This window comes from Penicillium oxalicum, chromosome I, assembly GCF_001723175.1.
Source record: "Penicillium oxalicum strain HP7-1 chromosome I, whole genome shotgun sequence".
Lineage (NCBI taxonomy): Eukaryota > Fungi > Ascomycota > Eurotiomycetes > Eurotiales > Aspergillaceae > Penicillium > Penicillium oxalicum.
In genome coordinates, this window is record NC_064650.1 from 3,447,081 (window position 1) to 3,461,203 (window position 14,123).

General features: G+C 51.3%; 6 protein-coding genes across 6 annotated transcripts; 2 read left to right on the top strand and 4 right to left on the bottom strand.

The window, feature by feature from the left end:
* Positions 1 to 163: 163 nt before the first annotated feature.
* Positions 164 to 1,395, bottom strand: POX_a01121 (Alternative oxidase; the record flags this gene model as incomplete). Its single annotated transcript, XM_050110051.1, has 3 exons — positions 164 to 677; positions 757 to 1,047; positions 1,130 to 1,395. 3 exons carry the CDS (start codon positions 1,393 to 1,395, stop codon positions 164 to 166), a joined length of 1,071 nt encoding a protein of 356 aa, XP_049973819.1.
* A 1,416-nt stretch (positions 1,396 to 2,811) lies between these two features.
* POX_a01122 (uncharacterized protein) lies at positions 2,812 to 3,594 on the bottom strand (the record flags this gene model as incomplete). The annotated part of the gene is made up of 5 exons (XM_050110052.1): positions 2,812 to 3,042; positions 3,102 to 3,171; positions 3,279 to 3,291; positions 3,410 to 3,440; positions 3,580 to 3,594. The coding sequence occupies 5 exons, from the start codon at positions 3,592 to 3,594 to the stop codon at positions 2,812 to 2,814; spliced, it is 360 nt and encodes a 119-aa protein (XP_049973820.1).
* Positions 3,595 to 4,093: 499 nt separating this feature from the next.
* Positions 4,094 to 5,899, bottom strand: POX_a01123 (uncharacterized protein; the record flags this gene model as incomplete). Its single annotated transcript, XM_050110053.1, has 2 exons — positions 4,094 to 5,570; positions 5,679 to 5,899. The coding sequence occupies 2 exons, from the start codon at positions 5,897 to 5,899 to the stop codon at positions 4,094 to 4,096; spliced, it is 1,698 nt and encodes a 565-aa protein (XP_049973821.1).
* Positions 5,900 to 8,701: 2,802 nt separating this feature from the next.
* Positions 8,702 to 10,108, top strand: POX_a01124 (uncharacterized protein; the record flags this gene model as incomplete). The annotated part of the gene is made up of 1 exon (XM_050110054.1): positions 8,702 to 10,108. The coding sequence occupies one exon, from the start codon at positions 8,702 to 8,704 to the stop codon at positions 10,106 to 10,108; it is 1,407 nt and encodes a 468-aa protein (XP_049973822.1).
* Positions 10,109 to 10,509: 401 nt separating this feature from the next.
* POX_a01125 (Glycerol uptake protein 1) lies at positions 10,510 to 12,648 on the top strand (the record flags this gene model as incomplete). Its single annotated transcript, XM_050110055.1, has 4 exons — positions 10,510 to 10,765; positions 10,846 to 10,913; positions 11,007 to 11,585; positions 11,644 to 12,648. 4 exons carry the CDS (start codon positions 10,510 to 10,512, stop codon positions 12,646 to 12,648), a joined length of 1,908 nt encoding a protein of 635 aa, XP_049973823.1.
* Positions 12,649 to 12,929: 281 nt separating this feature from the next.
* POX_a01126 (uncharacterized protein) lies at positions 12,930 to 13,904 on the bottom strand (the record flags this gene model as incomplete). Its single annotated transcript, XM_050110056.1, has 1 exon — positions 12,930 to 13,904. The coding sequence occupies one exon, from the start codon at positions 13,902 to 13,904 to the stop codon at positions 12,930 to 12,932; it is 975 nt and encodes a 324-aa protein (XP_049973824.1).
* Positions 13,905 to 14,123: the final 219 nt, after the last annotated feature.

Genomic DNA, 14,123 nt, shown 5'->3' on the forward strand with positions numbered 1-14,123 from the left:
GGTCGAACGGCTAATCTGAAAATGCAATTGAATTCTATCATCAAAAAAAGAGGGTAGTAAATAGAGCAAGGGAGATTGGGGAGAAGCCTCATGAATCGCCCAACGCCGGTGCTATGACAAGAAATTTCAGCAAAGAAAAATAAAAAAAATAAAAATTCCACCATCACGAAAAGATGTCTTCTCGCTCCCAGCCTGTCGCCTTCAAGTTCTCGATGCCTCGAGACGGATGATCGCGAGCTGGGTTCCGATACTCCGTATGATACGGGTTGGGATCGATCGCCTGGTTCAGGTTTGACAAGGTGTGATTGACTTCGCGATGCTTGGCCTCGTCTGCACGGACGTAAAACAGCAAGTCCCGCATGGTGCGCTTGTCTTCGGGCATCTTCCAATACTGCACGGCAATCTCGGGGGCCTCCAGCTTGTCCCAATCTGGGAGATGACCATTCTCGAGCTCTTGGATGGCACGGGTGTAGGTCAAAACGGCCTCCTCCTCGAGATATCCCACAAATCGGTGACAAATACGGGGTGAGATCAAGTATGCGAGGAAGAATCCGTTGAAAAAGACACCCTGGGCACCGAGGACCATCAGGCGCATGAACCAGCCCGGTTCGGCCAGCTTGAGGAACGTGAGAAGGTGCATGCGCTCATTGAAAGCTTCTTCGAGCAGAGTCTCGATCCTATGACAGCAAAACCGGGTCAGCAGTGTTCCTGTGGAGACATTCGTTCTCAAATGACAGAGAGACACCGGTCACTTACCATCCATTGTCACGCTTCATCTTTCGAAGACTGCGGAGGTGTCGCAGCATCCCGCCCACCATGCCAGGTACACCCGCCACACTCTCCAAGAAGACGAATCGGGTCAACCACTTTTGTTCTGTCATTTTGAACCGTTCTGAAAGTTGCTGACCCGGTTCAGGATGCTTGTATCCCGTCACCCAGTCCATGCCCCAACGGAAGAAGCGAACGGTTCCGAGGGCAACCCAATCGGACCAGTCTCGAGCTTCACGGTGTGCCACTCGTACACTCTGCACTTGTGCCTCGGTGTAACTGCCATATTTTCGGTTCTCTCGTCAGTTCAAGTTCACCCATAGCAAATATCACGGGGGGGAGAGAGGCTGTCTGAGCTTACACTGGATGAGCCCAAGCCGAGTCCACTTCTTTGACTGCTGAATTTTCGGGTGGGGGGAAGTACTCCTTGATCTGGGGGTGAGGGGTTGAGGAAATGGGGCGTTTCGTTGTGTAGGTCAATGGTGATGAACGTCGCTGGAAGCTGGGCGGGCCATGGCAAGTCGTGGCAACTCCCGAATAGGAGCGAATCGCAAAGTACAGGACGGTCTGAGGCCGCGTAGTGACCCGAAGTGATCGCGCCCGTGATAGTGTTGATAGTGAATTCATGATTCAAAGAGTTGGTTTTGTGGTCAGTGACTGTTGTAGTATGATCATGCAGAATAAACGTGAGAAGGACGCGATGGTCTCCTAATTTATACGATTCAGCACATGCGAGCCACACAGCCCGAAAGAATACGAATGCCGAACAAACACCGTGAATCAGATTCTCCCGATGAAAAAAAAAAAATCAAGCAGTCAGATGGATTTCTATCCGAGTCCACGTTTCTCGCCATTTGATATGCCCTTCTCGAAACTATGGAACTGGGACCAGGGGAGTACCTGAAAGAGTGACGGCATTCCCGTGTGTCTGATTGGCCACCCGGTGCTCCATGACGATCTTCGGGTCAGCCTCGAAAATACCGACAGGTTCCATGCAGAACACGGCCCACTTGTCGATCGACTGCCCTGCAGCTCGATTGCATCGTTGGCGGGCTCGTCAGTCTGTGTATCCCATCGACATCAGCCCGGATCGATCGTTCACGAACAAGAAGCAGCATCGCAAAGCTTCCCATTATCCTAGCAGTGCACTCTTTACCTTTGTTAAAACCAGCGCACGTCAATCGATTACCGTCAGAAATCAGGATGGATCCAGGGGACAGGCCAGATGACCTCGGGAGGACTCGGGGGTGGCCAACTCTTCCTATTCTGCCCGCCAGGCACTGAGTCACGGCCTGCCGAGAATCTTTCGGGATGTGCAGGCAGATTGAGCTCCAATAATTCTACAATTCCCGACCACTGCACCAATATCCACCGCCCTGTCCACCTGCAGACGCCGAAGTGACCGAGAGTTGACCATTTACTCCTTCGTCGCCCACCTCTCGTCCCGGGGCAGGTGGAACGTGATCGTGGTTCAGGACCCACCGCGTCCGTTCGATCCAGCCAGATCACTTGTCCAGCTCGACAGTTCTCTGAAGCTACTACCACTGAGACAGCAGTCGCCGATGACTGTGCCTCGATCAAAGCCCGGTACCTCTGATTTGCGGTTTTAGGAGCCCTTTGTCTCGGGGATCTCGGGCATCCAGTGAGAATGGAGATTCTCTCACTGACTGGGAGCATGGTCTGATTGCAAGCCCTCAGCACTGGGTACTGCTTTGGACCCCAGCTGCTCATTCAAGTCGCGGAGAGAATTCTGATGGGGTTCTGATGCCTCAGAATCCGCACTCCTCGTCTATCGCAGGTACGCCGCGCACAGATGACATTTTTTTTTACTAGTCACGGTAGTCATGCTCCACGATCATCTAATAGATATTGGATCTTCTGGTTATCCTCAAAGGAAATCTCAAAGGGAAGACCCAATGGTGGACTCTGGTGGTCTGGAACCTACCAATTTCCCACGATGGAGAAAAAAGGTTCATCATCTTGGAGGATAGAGACTGCAGTGTCACCAACAGCTAGAAACCTGACAATCCACGCCGATGCGGATCATACACCGGATTGGAAGGTAGACTCCCCAGTCCGCAGCACTACAAATTGATCGTCTCCTTCCTTGACATCCAACTCTCGCTTCTCAAGCTTGACCACGTGCGCATGACGGGGTCCTTTGTCGATTTGCTTGAGAAATTCCTGAACAGACGGTTCGGGGCCCTGTACTTCTCCCTCGACCTGGTATTCATTCTCCATCAGCGCAAGCGTTCCATGACCCAGTACTGGTACCTGCAATGAAGAAAAATGAAAAAGAAAAACAAATGAAAAACTAGTCCAGGATAACTCACTCTTCCACAAGTAGTGTTTCGAACCCAGCCGCTCATCTTGTCCTTGGTGGCACATTTCTGGGTGAAATCGCTGCCAAACAGACAGGGGTTAGGTATCATACTCATGTACGCTTTTCCAAATGAAGCAAAGCACATGATGTCATCCAACATCTTCAGTACCAGACGCTGCAAACATACCGGAATCCAACACCTGGATCAATGGCATCGTCAGCATGAAGTGGTCAGTACTCATAGCTTCCATGAGCAATCATCTGGCGATGAAGCGGCTAGATAATTTTGGTGTCTGGGCTCGGGGAGGGCGCTCTCACCTTGCACGGTGCCATGGACCTTGAACGCAATCTAGAATGATCCCGCGTTAGCCCAGTAGAGCGAGAAACGAGGCATGCATGAAATGGCTGTGGTGGGTATAATTGTGGTCGTTGACAGTCGAAGCTCTGACTTAATCAAATATTAAGATGAATTAAAAAACGATGCTTACCCTCTTGCTGGCCATGATGTCTAACTGTGTCTGCGTATCGGGTTTGAAGGTAGGCGAACTGGGCTGAACATTGCGAGCCTAAAGAATCAGGGTCTGACCCGCCTCAAAAAAAGCGCTGAGCTAATCATCTCTGCGGGGGACTCATCAGGCCGAACTGTTCCGAGGAAGGCGAACAGCCTCTCTCTCTCTCTCTCTTCACATGTTGAACCTCTTATTGTCCTATCTCGACTTATTTATCCGTCATCAGCCCAGGAGTTAATGCCAGACCGAACTAACTCGTCTCCATTTAGCCCTCTTGTACTGTACAACAGGAGTATTGAACACGAACGCCAGTGAAAGACCGCTTACTAGTACTACTAATCCATAAATAGACTCAAGTCTGTTCAATGCTGGATCTTTCTTTAATACGCGCTCATCAGTACCCAAAGTCGAAATTCATAATTCAAGATTGTGCTCGACAAAATTACTCACCACACCTCATACTATATACATTATATCAAACCTCGCCAGCCTATTAGTCGTCAACGTCCCGAGGGTCATGATCTCGCCAGAATTGCTCGTACTCCTCCGGGGTCTGCGAGGAGACGGCTTCGTAGCGGGTCAGTGGGGCAAGGGGAATTCCTAGATGTTCAAACTGCTCCAAGCGCTTGCGGGTCACGTCTCGACTTTTGTTGACACTGTAAACTTTGATGCGATGGGCAGACGAGGTCACATGCAGACCCCAATTCCACGCTGCCCGCACATTCAAAGGCTGTGTATTGAGAGCATTGTCCCAGCAGCGACACACAATCTCAATCCAACCTTCCACGTCACATGGGACGTCGATTTCCCATGTGCGCCATCTCCAGCGCCCTTTCTCCGACATCTTCTCTGGAGGTACGGCGTACCAGCTGAAACCTCCATCGACAGACACTTCGACTCGCTCGGGCCATCGACCTCCGCCTGAATATGCCCAGCCTTTGCAGTGAATCTTGCCATTGTGGATGATGGTTTGTTTAGTCCACGGTGTCATGATCGCCGAGCTGACGGGCATCTCCTGGATCTGAATCCCATCCGTCGGGCGTAGGTTATACTTGCCCACTTGCTGATTGAAGTAGAGATACTCCTTGGCCTGCACGGGGGCTCGAGAGGAGTTCTCGATGGCCTTGATCCGGTAGAGCCACTTGACACTGCGAGCACCGATATAGCCGAGGACGACTACGCGGAGAGGATACCCGTGGATCTTGGGTAGAGGCTCGCCATTCATCTCCCATGCCAAGATCACCTCGTTGGCTTTCACCTTGGACCAGGGAACACTCACGACATAGTTCCCGACTTCGAGATCTTTGACATAGGTATCAACGCCGTAAAATTCAAGATGTTTCGCTCCCCCAACGAGACCCCCGCAGTCTTTAATCACCTTCTTCAAGCTGATGCCCACGTAGCGTGCGGTGCCAATCGCACCTTCGGCCCACGGAGCTTGGGGCACTTCGTCGCCCTGACCTCCGTACTCATTGATTTGCTCAATCCGTCGAGTCCCCGAGCACTGCATCGTGGCGGTCTTTTCTATACGAGGGAAGCGAGACTCATCCATCAACTCCTCCAGGGAATAAGTCTTGGGATTGGCCACCAGACCGTCGAGTCGGAGATCCCACTTGTCCTTGTCGATGATTGGGATCCCTCCGTGATTCCGCACAAAATGAAGGGGGTTGGGTGTGACCACCTCGGAAGTGGTGAGCCGTTTGGGAGGCTCGCCGTTATACGGAAATTGAAGGAGGTGAAGCATATCCGGATGTTTCTCCTCCAAGACTATACGCCAGGAATCATCCGCTGCCGTGGTGAGCTCGCCGCCCAGCGCTGCATGCCAGGCCTTGAAGTCATCTCCCGTGAGTACCGGATTGGTGTCCGGAATCGGTCCAAACATGTAGTCTGGACATTCGGGAAATGACTGCGATGTGAGGATCTTGTGTGCCTGTGCTTTTTTTTCCGGGAATTCTTCCCATTCGATGTATCTATTCGCGAGTGAGCCAGGTCCCAGCAAATGTGATCACCTCGAGGTGTTTTCTTTTCTTAACCTATAAAAGGAAAAAAGGGGTAAGCAATGAACGAAATCAACATACCCTTCCCAACCATCGCGCTCTCGCGAAAACAGCTTTTCCCGGTCCCCGACAGCCTCGATGGCTTTTTCATTCTTGAAACTGTGAGCGGAGGAAGGGGGATAAACATGGACGGTTTCGCTGCCGGTTTGATCCAGGATGGGCAGCTTGTGGCCAGCCATGCCCTGTTCAATCTTCCACTCATCTGGGCGATTTGAGGTATCTAATCTTGTACTGATCTCCATGGTGAGGTCGATGTGTAAAAGTCTGATGATGGAAGATTATTCTATACAAGGTAGGTGATGGTGGGATCAAGGACGGATCGATTCAATTAATGTATCACAGAAACAGTCCATTGGACTGCATCAAGAGCAGCAGTTTCCTCTTGTTCACAAAGAGATGATACGCAAGACATTTCGGTCTCACTCGAATGGAATTCGTTCCTATATGAAGCGGCAGCTGCGGGGATCACGTAGTACCTCAATCTACAGCGAGACACCCATTTGCCTTGAAAAGGGAAAAGAAACCAATCGGAGTAAACAAATCCATCCAGTACTACCGATCGATCGATCCATGTTGTATGTCGTCCGTCTCAAGCGAATTCTCCGAGCCCGCGAGTCATGGTGTCCCCGCTTCTGCACCGGCCAAAGAAAAGCTTGCTTTTTTTTATTCTGGAGATTCGGCATCGGTTCCGTCAGAACCTTGCTCGTACTTTTTTTTGTTTTTGTTTCTGTTTTTTCTTTTAGTAGGGGGAATGTGGGCGGAATAAACGGGTGTTGGATTTATTGATTCATCAGACTGATTCTACGGAACCACCTATTGACCGGTTGACTTGGTCAGATCACAGCATGTACAAGAAGCCCGTAAGTATGTACTAAGGAGGCAGTGGTAGTCGCCCATTCATTAACGCAAAAGTAGCTCATGTACGACTGCTGTAACTCTCGAGTAACAATTAGTGACTGCTGACCTCTAATGAGTAACGACGTAGTCAGTCCCTGAAACTGGGAAGTAAGTCAACGCCAGTGCCCTGGTGATGCTTATCAATCATCCGTAGAGCCCACCGGCAGCCTGGCAGGCTCCACTTCCACATGTCTCACGAAGCTTTTTCGTCAACGGCTTCACTCTTGTCGCGAAAGGTTGAACGGAAAGAACTCGGTCTGTCTTTTTTTTTTTCTTTTTATAGAAGGGGTGGTAAATGTCTGCCTGCGAGGCGTGCGTTGCCCTACACATGCAATCTGGACATTGGAAATCTCAAATTTCGAGGATTGCCAATGACTGAATGCGCGCAAGGTTGAGAATCACCAAGGGAATCTATGTATCATCCAATCGGAAAGGTCCACCATCACAGCAAACTTACCAGGCTGACATCACCTTTCTCTTATCGCCTGCCTTTCATCGGCTCTAATAGATATCAACAAAGACATCTGATCAGTCTTCTTAGAAGTTTTCTCACACATTTTTTGCCAAGTCTCCCATCAAGTTTATGGTCAATATAAGGATAGAAATTGGACTGTATTCCCTAGAACTCCCAAATTTTAAAGGTAGTCCTCTGGTAACGCGATCATGGTTCTCCAAATGGAAGGGATTAATCTTCCAGGATTTGAAAGGCATTTTTTTTCCCTTTTAGATACGTAGCTCTGCCCTGCAAACATTTCCGTAGAAAGATCACCTTCACACGTAGTATGGTCCAATTGGTTGCCCTCACCTATCATGGACGGTTCCCTGCTTCCGAACCAGGGCGACACACATGTTTTCATTGGCGAATAGACATCTGTCTTTGAAGCCATGTTTTACCTACGTCGGGCGTTGATCTTGCTTTCGACGATCGAGTACTGTAGGAAGCTGCATATCACATGTCCATCTCTACGCTTCATGTTCGTAGCCCTCTCGTGCCCCTCCAGGTCGTTCTGCCCAGGACGCAATAAGAGCCCGGACATGGTAAGGTTACAGAGTCGCCCGACACTGGAAGATCACCGACGACGGAGGATATCCACTAGGATTAATTTCTTCTTTTGTTTTTACACATCCTGTCATCTTCTATAAGAGAGTATTGCTTTAAGAGACCGTTCTTTTTTTCAATTCCAAAACTCCCGGCTCTCCTGCAAAGTGGGGTGTAGCCCTACAACCGGGGTCTCCAAAGTCGATAAGGATCGCGTCATCACCACGAGCTCAACAGCAGCCTGCACGTAAGATAGAGGGGACTGTGTCCTAGTAATTGAACTCCGAGTCTAGCCCCAAAAGTAAACAAGCACCGAGACATCCGTTCCACCGGGGTCGGGCAACGTCAACCGACTCGAGGATCCACAATTCGGCACCAGCCCAATCTGACAACAGTCTTTGGTCACGCTGCAATAATCGATGTGCACGATCAGCCTGACTGGCATGACTCGCGCGAGACTGCGCTTTAACCTATCGGTTGGGTACTTGTCTAACTGAGCTTATGGAGCAGACTCAATCCTAGCCATGGAGTACTCGATTTGCCGTGCGGTGATTGCGATACCGAATAGACCGAGGATCAGAAATCCTCTTGGGGATAGTGAGACCGCCGTTCTCGTGTGTCATTTTTAGGAGAAAAAAAGATGGGCTCGATCTGGAGCCATGATCTCCAACAGAGATTCAAGATTGCGGACAGAATCCCGAAAGTGGGTGTCGGCGTTCAGGAAAAAACCGGGCATGGCGATCCAGACATTAGCCCAGATCATGGGATCTTGGGCATGCTCTCATTCATGACGGTGGATAGCTGCGCCGACCCTTCCGAGCTTCTATGGAATGATGAATCAGAGGCGTCTGATTGAATTCAAAGTTGACGAGTGTGTGCTGGTGCGAAATCACGGCAATTTACCGGCCTAGAGAGCACGAATTATGCGGACGAGTCCGTCATACCAGCGGCCGGTATTTTCATGATGGGGGCTAACTCAATGAACTGAGATCGAAGGCATGTGACGGCGATATTTCTTGTGCTCCGCAAGGCAACTCGATTGTCTTTTCTTTTTCCTCAGGGTTGATATCACTCGGCCAAGTTTGCCATCTACAGGGAAAGAGGGATTATGCAGGCTCTACTGGCCATCGCGACGCTATGTCTCATCGAGCTTGTCTGTGCAGAACGCATCTTAGGCGCCTATATCTTCCAGCGCCATGGTGATCGAACAGCCAAGGGTCTCCCACCGACCAAGCTCACAGACCTCGGTTACCATCAAGAGTACTTGACTGGTGCATTTTTTCATGAGCGATACGTCTCGGCCAGCTCGCAGCATCAGATCGATGGTATCAGTTCTAGCGTGGTAGATATCGCACAAGTTACTGCCAGTGCACCCCAAGATACGGTCATCCAGATCTCGGGTCAGGCCTTCCTCCAAGGGCTCTATCCTCCTATCGGACGAACCGCCAACGAAACACTTCGCAATGGAACCGTGATCCACTCTCCTCTTGGCGGGTATCAGCTCATTCCCATATCAAACGTTGAGTCTGGCACCGGCAGTGAAGACAAGACCTGGTTGCAGAGCGCGTCTGCTTGCAAGAATGCGCTCTTGAGCAGCAACGAGTATTACTCCTCAGACTCATACGAGCAACTGTCCTCCACAACGGGCAGTCTTTATCAGTCACTGGAGTCGTATCTCAACCAAACCATCTCGTCCAAGAAACTCAATTTCAAAGACGCATACACGATTTGGGACCTGCTGAATGTCGCCTCCATTCACAATGCTACAAGCAACCTTCCATCTGATCAAGTGATGCACGAGCTCTCGGCCCTCGCCAACATTCACGAGTTCAATCTCGCGTACAACAGCTCAGAGCCCATTCGCGCAGTAGCCGGTTTGTCACTCGCAGGCCAAGTGCTCACAGCTCTGAACCAAACTATTGTTTCGGGAGGAAAGACAAAGCTGAGCGTTCAATTTGGCGCGTATTCGACCTTTTTGTCTTACTTTGGCCTTGCTGGCCTCGCCAAGGACGCCCGGTTCACCGGAATCCCCGTTTATGCGTCATCCATGGTTTGGGAGCTCGTCACGAATGCGACCGGACCAGAGATGCCCTCCGATTCAGAGATCAACGTGCGTTTTATGTTTCACAACGGAACCAGCATTGAGGGTTCTACCCAACTCGAGGCTCACCCGTTGTTTGAGCAATCGGCATTGGAGATTCCGTGGACAGAGTTCGTGGCTTCGACCCAGCGATTCGCCATCACCTCACAGGAGCAATGGTGTCAAGCCTGCGGCAACACGGATGGAGTATGCTCCAGTTCGATAAGCACTTCGGCTTCATCAAATTTTCCAACATCTTCTGGGGGCATGACTCCGCCAGTCGCCGGTGTGATCGGCGCCATGGTCACCTTGGGCGTTCTTGGGGGAGCAACTATGCTCATTATTTTCCTTTGCGATCTTCGACTTGTACGCAAAAGTGCGCTCGCCCGGGATCCGGAGATTACGATCAAAGTCGCTGGCGAAAAGGGGATTTGATCACTCTTCCGTAAAAATGCCTTATGGTTGAGAGCTGTTCGCGCCCAGTGTAGACCGGCTATATCCTGGTCGAAGTAGTGGACGACGGGCACCTGATGAAAAATCAAATGGCATTAAGAGACCGTGGGATAATTATACAAATGAAGTCATTTGAGCCAAGCAACACTGCGTTCGTAGCCATAAATGTCGAGTCGTTCTATAGATAGACCGTTCTCATAGATGCCAATTTGATGATGTGGCACCAGTTGGCCCCAAGTCACCAATTGGGTCATGACAACCTCGGCCCCCCCTGAGGATCCTCCACCTCCACAACTCCCAAACCTCCCTTCCCCATTCGAGAAAACCTTCAGATCTCTCTGACCTTCGACTGACCGTCGTACGCGCCATGCCCCTGCTGTAAAATGCCTGCCCTTCTTTCCTGGCTACGACGAATCTATTCGCTCGACACCCTCGACACTCGCTTCACCTCCACCGCAACTACCCCCGGGGTCACTGCCGCTGACACGAGACCTCCAGCCGCCAAAGATGCTCGAGCGAACGCTATCGCCCAGGGCAGGCCAGCGCCACTCTGGCGCACGCCTGAATTCTTCATCTACTATCTCTTCTTCATCACGCTCGTTCCATTGATGTTCAAAACAGTTGTGGATGCTTCCAAGGGTAGGTTTCCAGCCGCTCAGGCGACTCGTTGCTTCAGAGCAGCAGGACACATACTAATTGCGGGCCTCGCCATTAAACAGACACACATCCTATCTATCCCACATACTCCCACCTTCTTTCACAGGGCTGGATCCCCGGTCGTCTTGTTGTGAGTCTTTTTGTTTTTGTTTGGAATTCCTCTTGGAAGAAAGATTCTTCAGTGCGCGAACCCCGCTGACTTTCGGTGCTCGATCCACCGTAGGACAACTCCGATGCGCAATACGCGGGCTTCCGCGACAATTTCCCTTATCTTTTGTTGCTTCTCATTGCTCATCCACTTTTGCGACGTATCTATCAACGATGTACGGCGCCTTCGAACGCGGATCACAGAATTGCCCGATCCGCCAATGCCGCTGCAGATGGGCAGCTAGAGCAGCGCATGCGCTTTGACTTTGCATTCGGCCTCGTATTCATTACCGCGCTTCATGGCATTTCGGCCCTCAAAATATTGGCAATCCTCGTCATGAACTACAAGATTGGGAAAAGCCTCCCCCGGTCTTATGTTCCTATTGCGACGTGGACCTTCAATATCTGCATCTTGTTCGCCAATGAGTTGTGCAGAGGGTACCAACTTGAGGTCCTTGCGACGATTATTTCCCCGGGCCCCGGGTCCTCGGGTGAAAAACACACCCTACTCGTTCAATGGGCCAAGAGTCTCGATAGCTTTGGCGGTATCATGCCCCGATGGGAAGTCCTGTTCAAGGTCACGATTTTGCGTCTGATCAGCTTTAACATGGACCACCACTGGAGTCTCCACTACCCTACGGCCAATGCGCTCGAAGTGAGTCTCAAGTTCAGGTCATTTGATTCCCTGAGCATAGCTAACCAGGTCACACAAGAAGAAACAACTCGACCCCGCGAATCTCTCTGACCGAGATCGTGTCAAGATCCCGCCTGAGCCTTCAGCATTCAGTCTGCGAAACTACATCGCCTATGTTCTCTATTCACCCTTGTTCCTCGCCGGTCCAATCCTCACCTTCAACGACTACGTCTCGCAGCAACGCTACAAGGCGCCGTCGCTGACCTCAACACGCACCCTGCTTTACGGCATCCGTTTTCTTCTCACTTTGTTGTGTATGGAGCTTATTCTCCACTACATTTACGCCGTTGCCATCTCAAAGTCTTCCCCGAATTGGTCTCTCTTTACGCCTGGCCAGCTGAGCATGCTTGCTTTCTTTAACCTGCATATCATCTGGCTTAAGCTGCTGATTCCCTGGCGATTCTTCCGACTCTGGGCGCTTATTGACGGGATCGACCCCCCAGAGAACATGGTGCGCTGCATGTCGAACAATTATTCCGCCCTCGCATTTTGGCGTGGCTGGCATCGTTCGTACAACCGCTGGATTGTCCGCTACGTGTACGTGCCTTTAGGCGGAGCCGGCGGTGGACGAAGTCCTTCCGGAACCAAGTCATCCTCGCAGTCAGGTCTGATGTCCAAATTCTTGCAAATCCGCAACTTCTTGTTAGTGTTCACTTTTGTGGCCCTGTGGCACGACATCAACCTGCGCCTGTTGATGTGGAGCTGGCTCATCACACTGTTTGTGTTGCCCGAGGTATTGGGTGGAATGCTCTTCCCTGCCAGCCGATGGCGCTCACGTCCCACTGCATACCGTGTTTTGGCCGGCATCGGATCCGTGGGCAACGTGCTTATGCTGATGATTGCCAATTTGGTGGGCTTTGCGCTCGGGCTCGATGGTCTTCAAGAGCTGCTGAGTAGCCTTACCGGGTCATACTCTGGTGTGGCGTATATGATCTCTTGCTGCGCCGTGCTCTTCGTCGGAGTGCAGGTCATGTTTGAGATTCGTGAAGACGAACTCCGAGCCGGTATCAACTTGAAGTGTTGAGCGTGGAGTATTCATTTTTTTATCCGGCTTTTATTTTTCTCTACATTTTCCTGGCGAAGACAGCGTTCACTTGAAACTAAGTGTCGACTTCCACAATACATGCATATTAGCTTATATTTACCAAAATCTATTGTCCTATAGTACAGTCGCTGTGAGAAGAAAATAAAAAAATATGAAAAAGGAGCCGTTACATTCGTCAAGTCGTGATGAGAAAGTAGAAGATGGGCTGGAGTCATCCATCCACCAAAGGTTTCGCAGAGAGAGCCGTCTCGCACCGTCGCTTAAAAGAAAGCTCCGCACCTCGAATCCTCGTGCACCTTGTAACACTCCAATCCACATGTTCGCAAATGGCAGCTCTTGCACCGGATTTTGCCCCAGTATCCACACATACAGCAAAAAGATCGGGGCAGTTGCGTTGAAAGGGGCGATGCCACACGGGAGGAATGATAAGCCAACGGTGGTTCTGCGAGCAGGCGATCCATGATTCTTTCGGACGGTATACTCGGTCCATAAGAGCGCAGAAGAGGGTCATTGTCGTATTCGGTTTTCAAGATCTTGTGTTTTCGCTCCTCGATATCTTCTTCCTCCCTCTCCGCTTCGTTGTTCGCTGTCTCGGGATTGTTGGCGTCTGTCGTTGCTGGCGCTGCTCCTGGTGCTGGTGACGGTGCCGGTGCCGGAGTCGAGGGAGTCGTCACGGTCGTCAGTGTCGAACCACGCTTCTTTTTTCCAGCAGCAGCGCTGGTGGTAGCCGCGGCTGGCGTCGAGCTTCGCCTCGGCGTCCCCAGAGACGCAGGATTACCCATGATACCCCCGGCCGATTTGACTCGTGAAGGCACCGCGGGTCCCACGGCCGCCGCGCCCACGGGTACGCTCAACCCTCCCCCTCCCGCAGCAATGGCAGCGTCTTCATCGTCCAGATGATTCCGAAATGTCTTCTGGGAGGCGAGAATGCGGCGCACATTCGAGCTGGTTTTAGTTCGCGAGACTCGCGCGCCCGCTTCTCTGGCTGGCCGGGCCGGAACTGGGACCGCCACATCCCGTTGATTTTCACGGTCTAGCTCGGCCAGATGGCGGAGGATAGCGTTGGCACGCCGCGAAGAGATATCGCCGCCTTTGCCTGCATTGTTAATACCGCGTTTGCGGCTGAGCGCGGGTGTGATGTTGGCTTTGGCGGGGGCTTGTCCTCTGTCTGCAACGTATGTGTAGCCGGGGGTTGCGTGGGTTGTTGTATTTGCAAGCAGTTCGACGCGAAACATGGTTTTGTCTTTTTCTTCTTTTTATTGTTCGGAGTGTGCAGGTGGCAAGTGTCGTGGTACTCGGATCGCGAAAAAGAAAGTCGCCTGGTGATGGGAGAGAATGTTAATCTGTTGGAGATTCGCGATAAGACGGGGGTTTGGCTTGTTTGCATGTTCTCCCCGGATAGCTTCCGCGTGGGCGTGCCGGAGCTACCAAATTCAGCCACTGCGCACTACTCA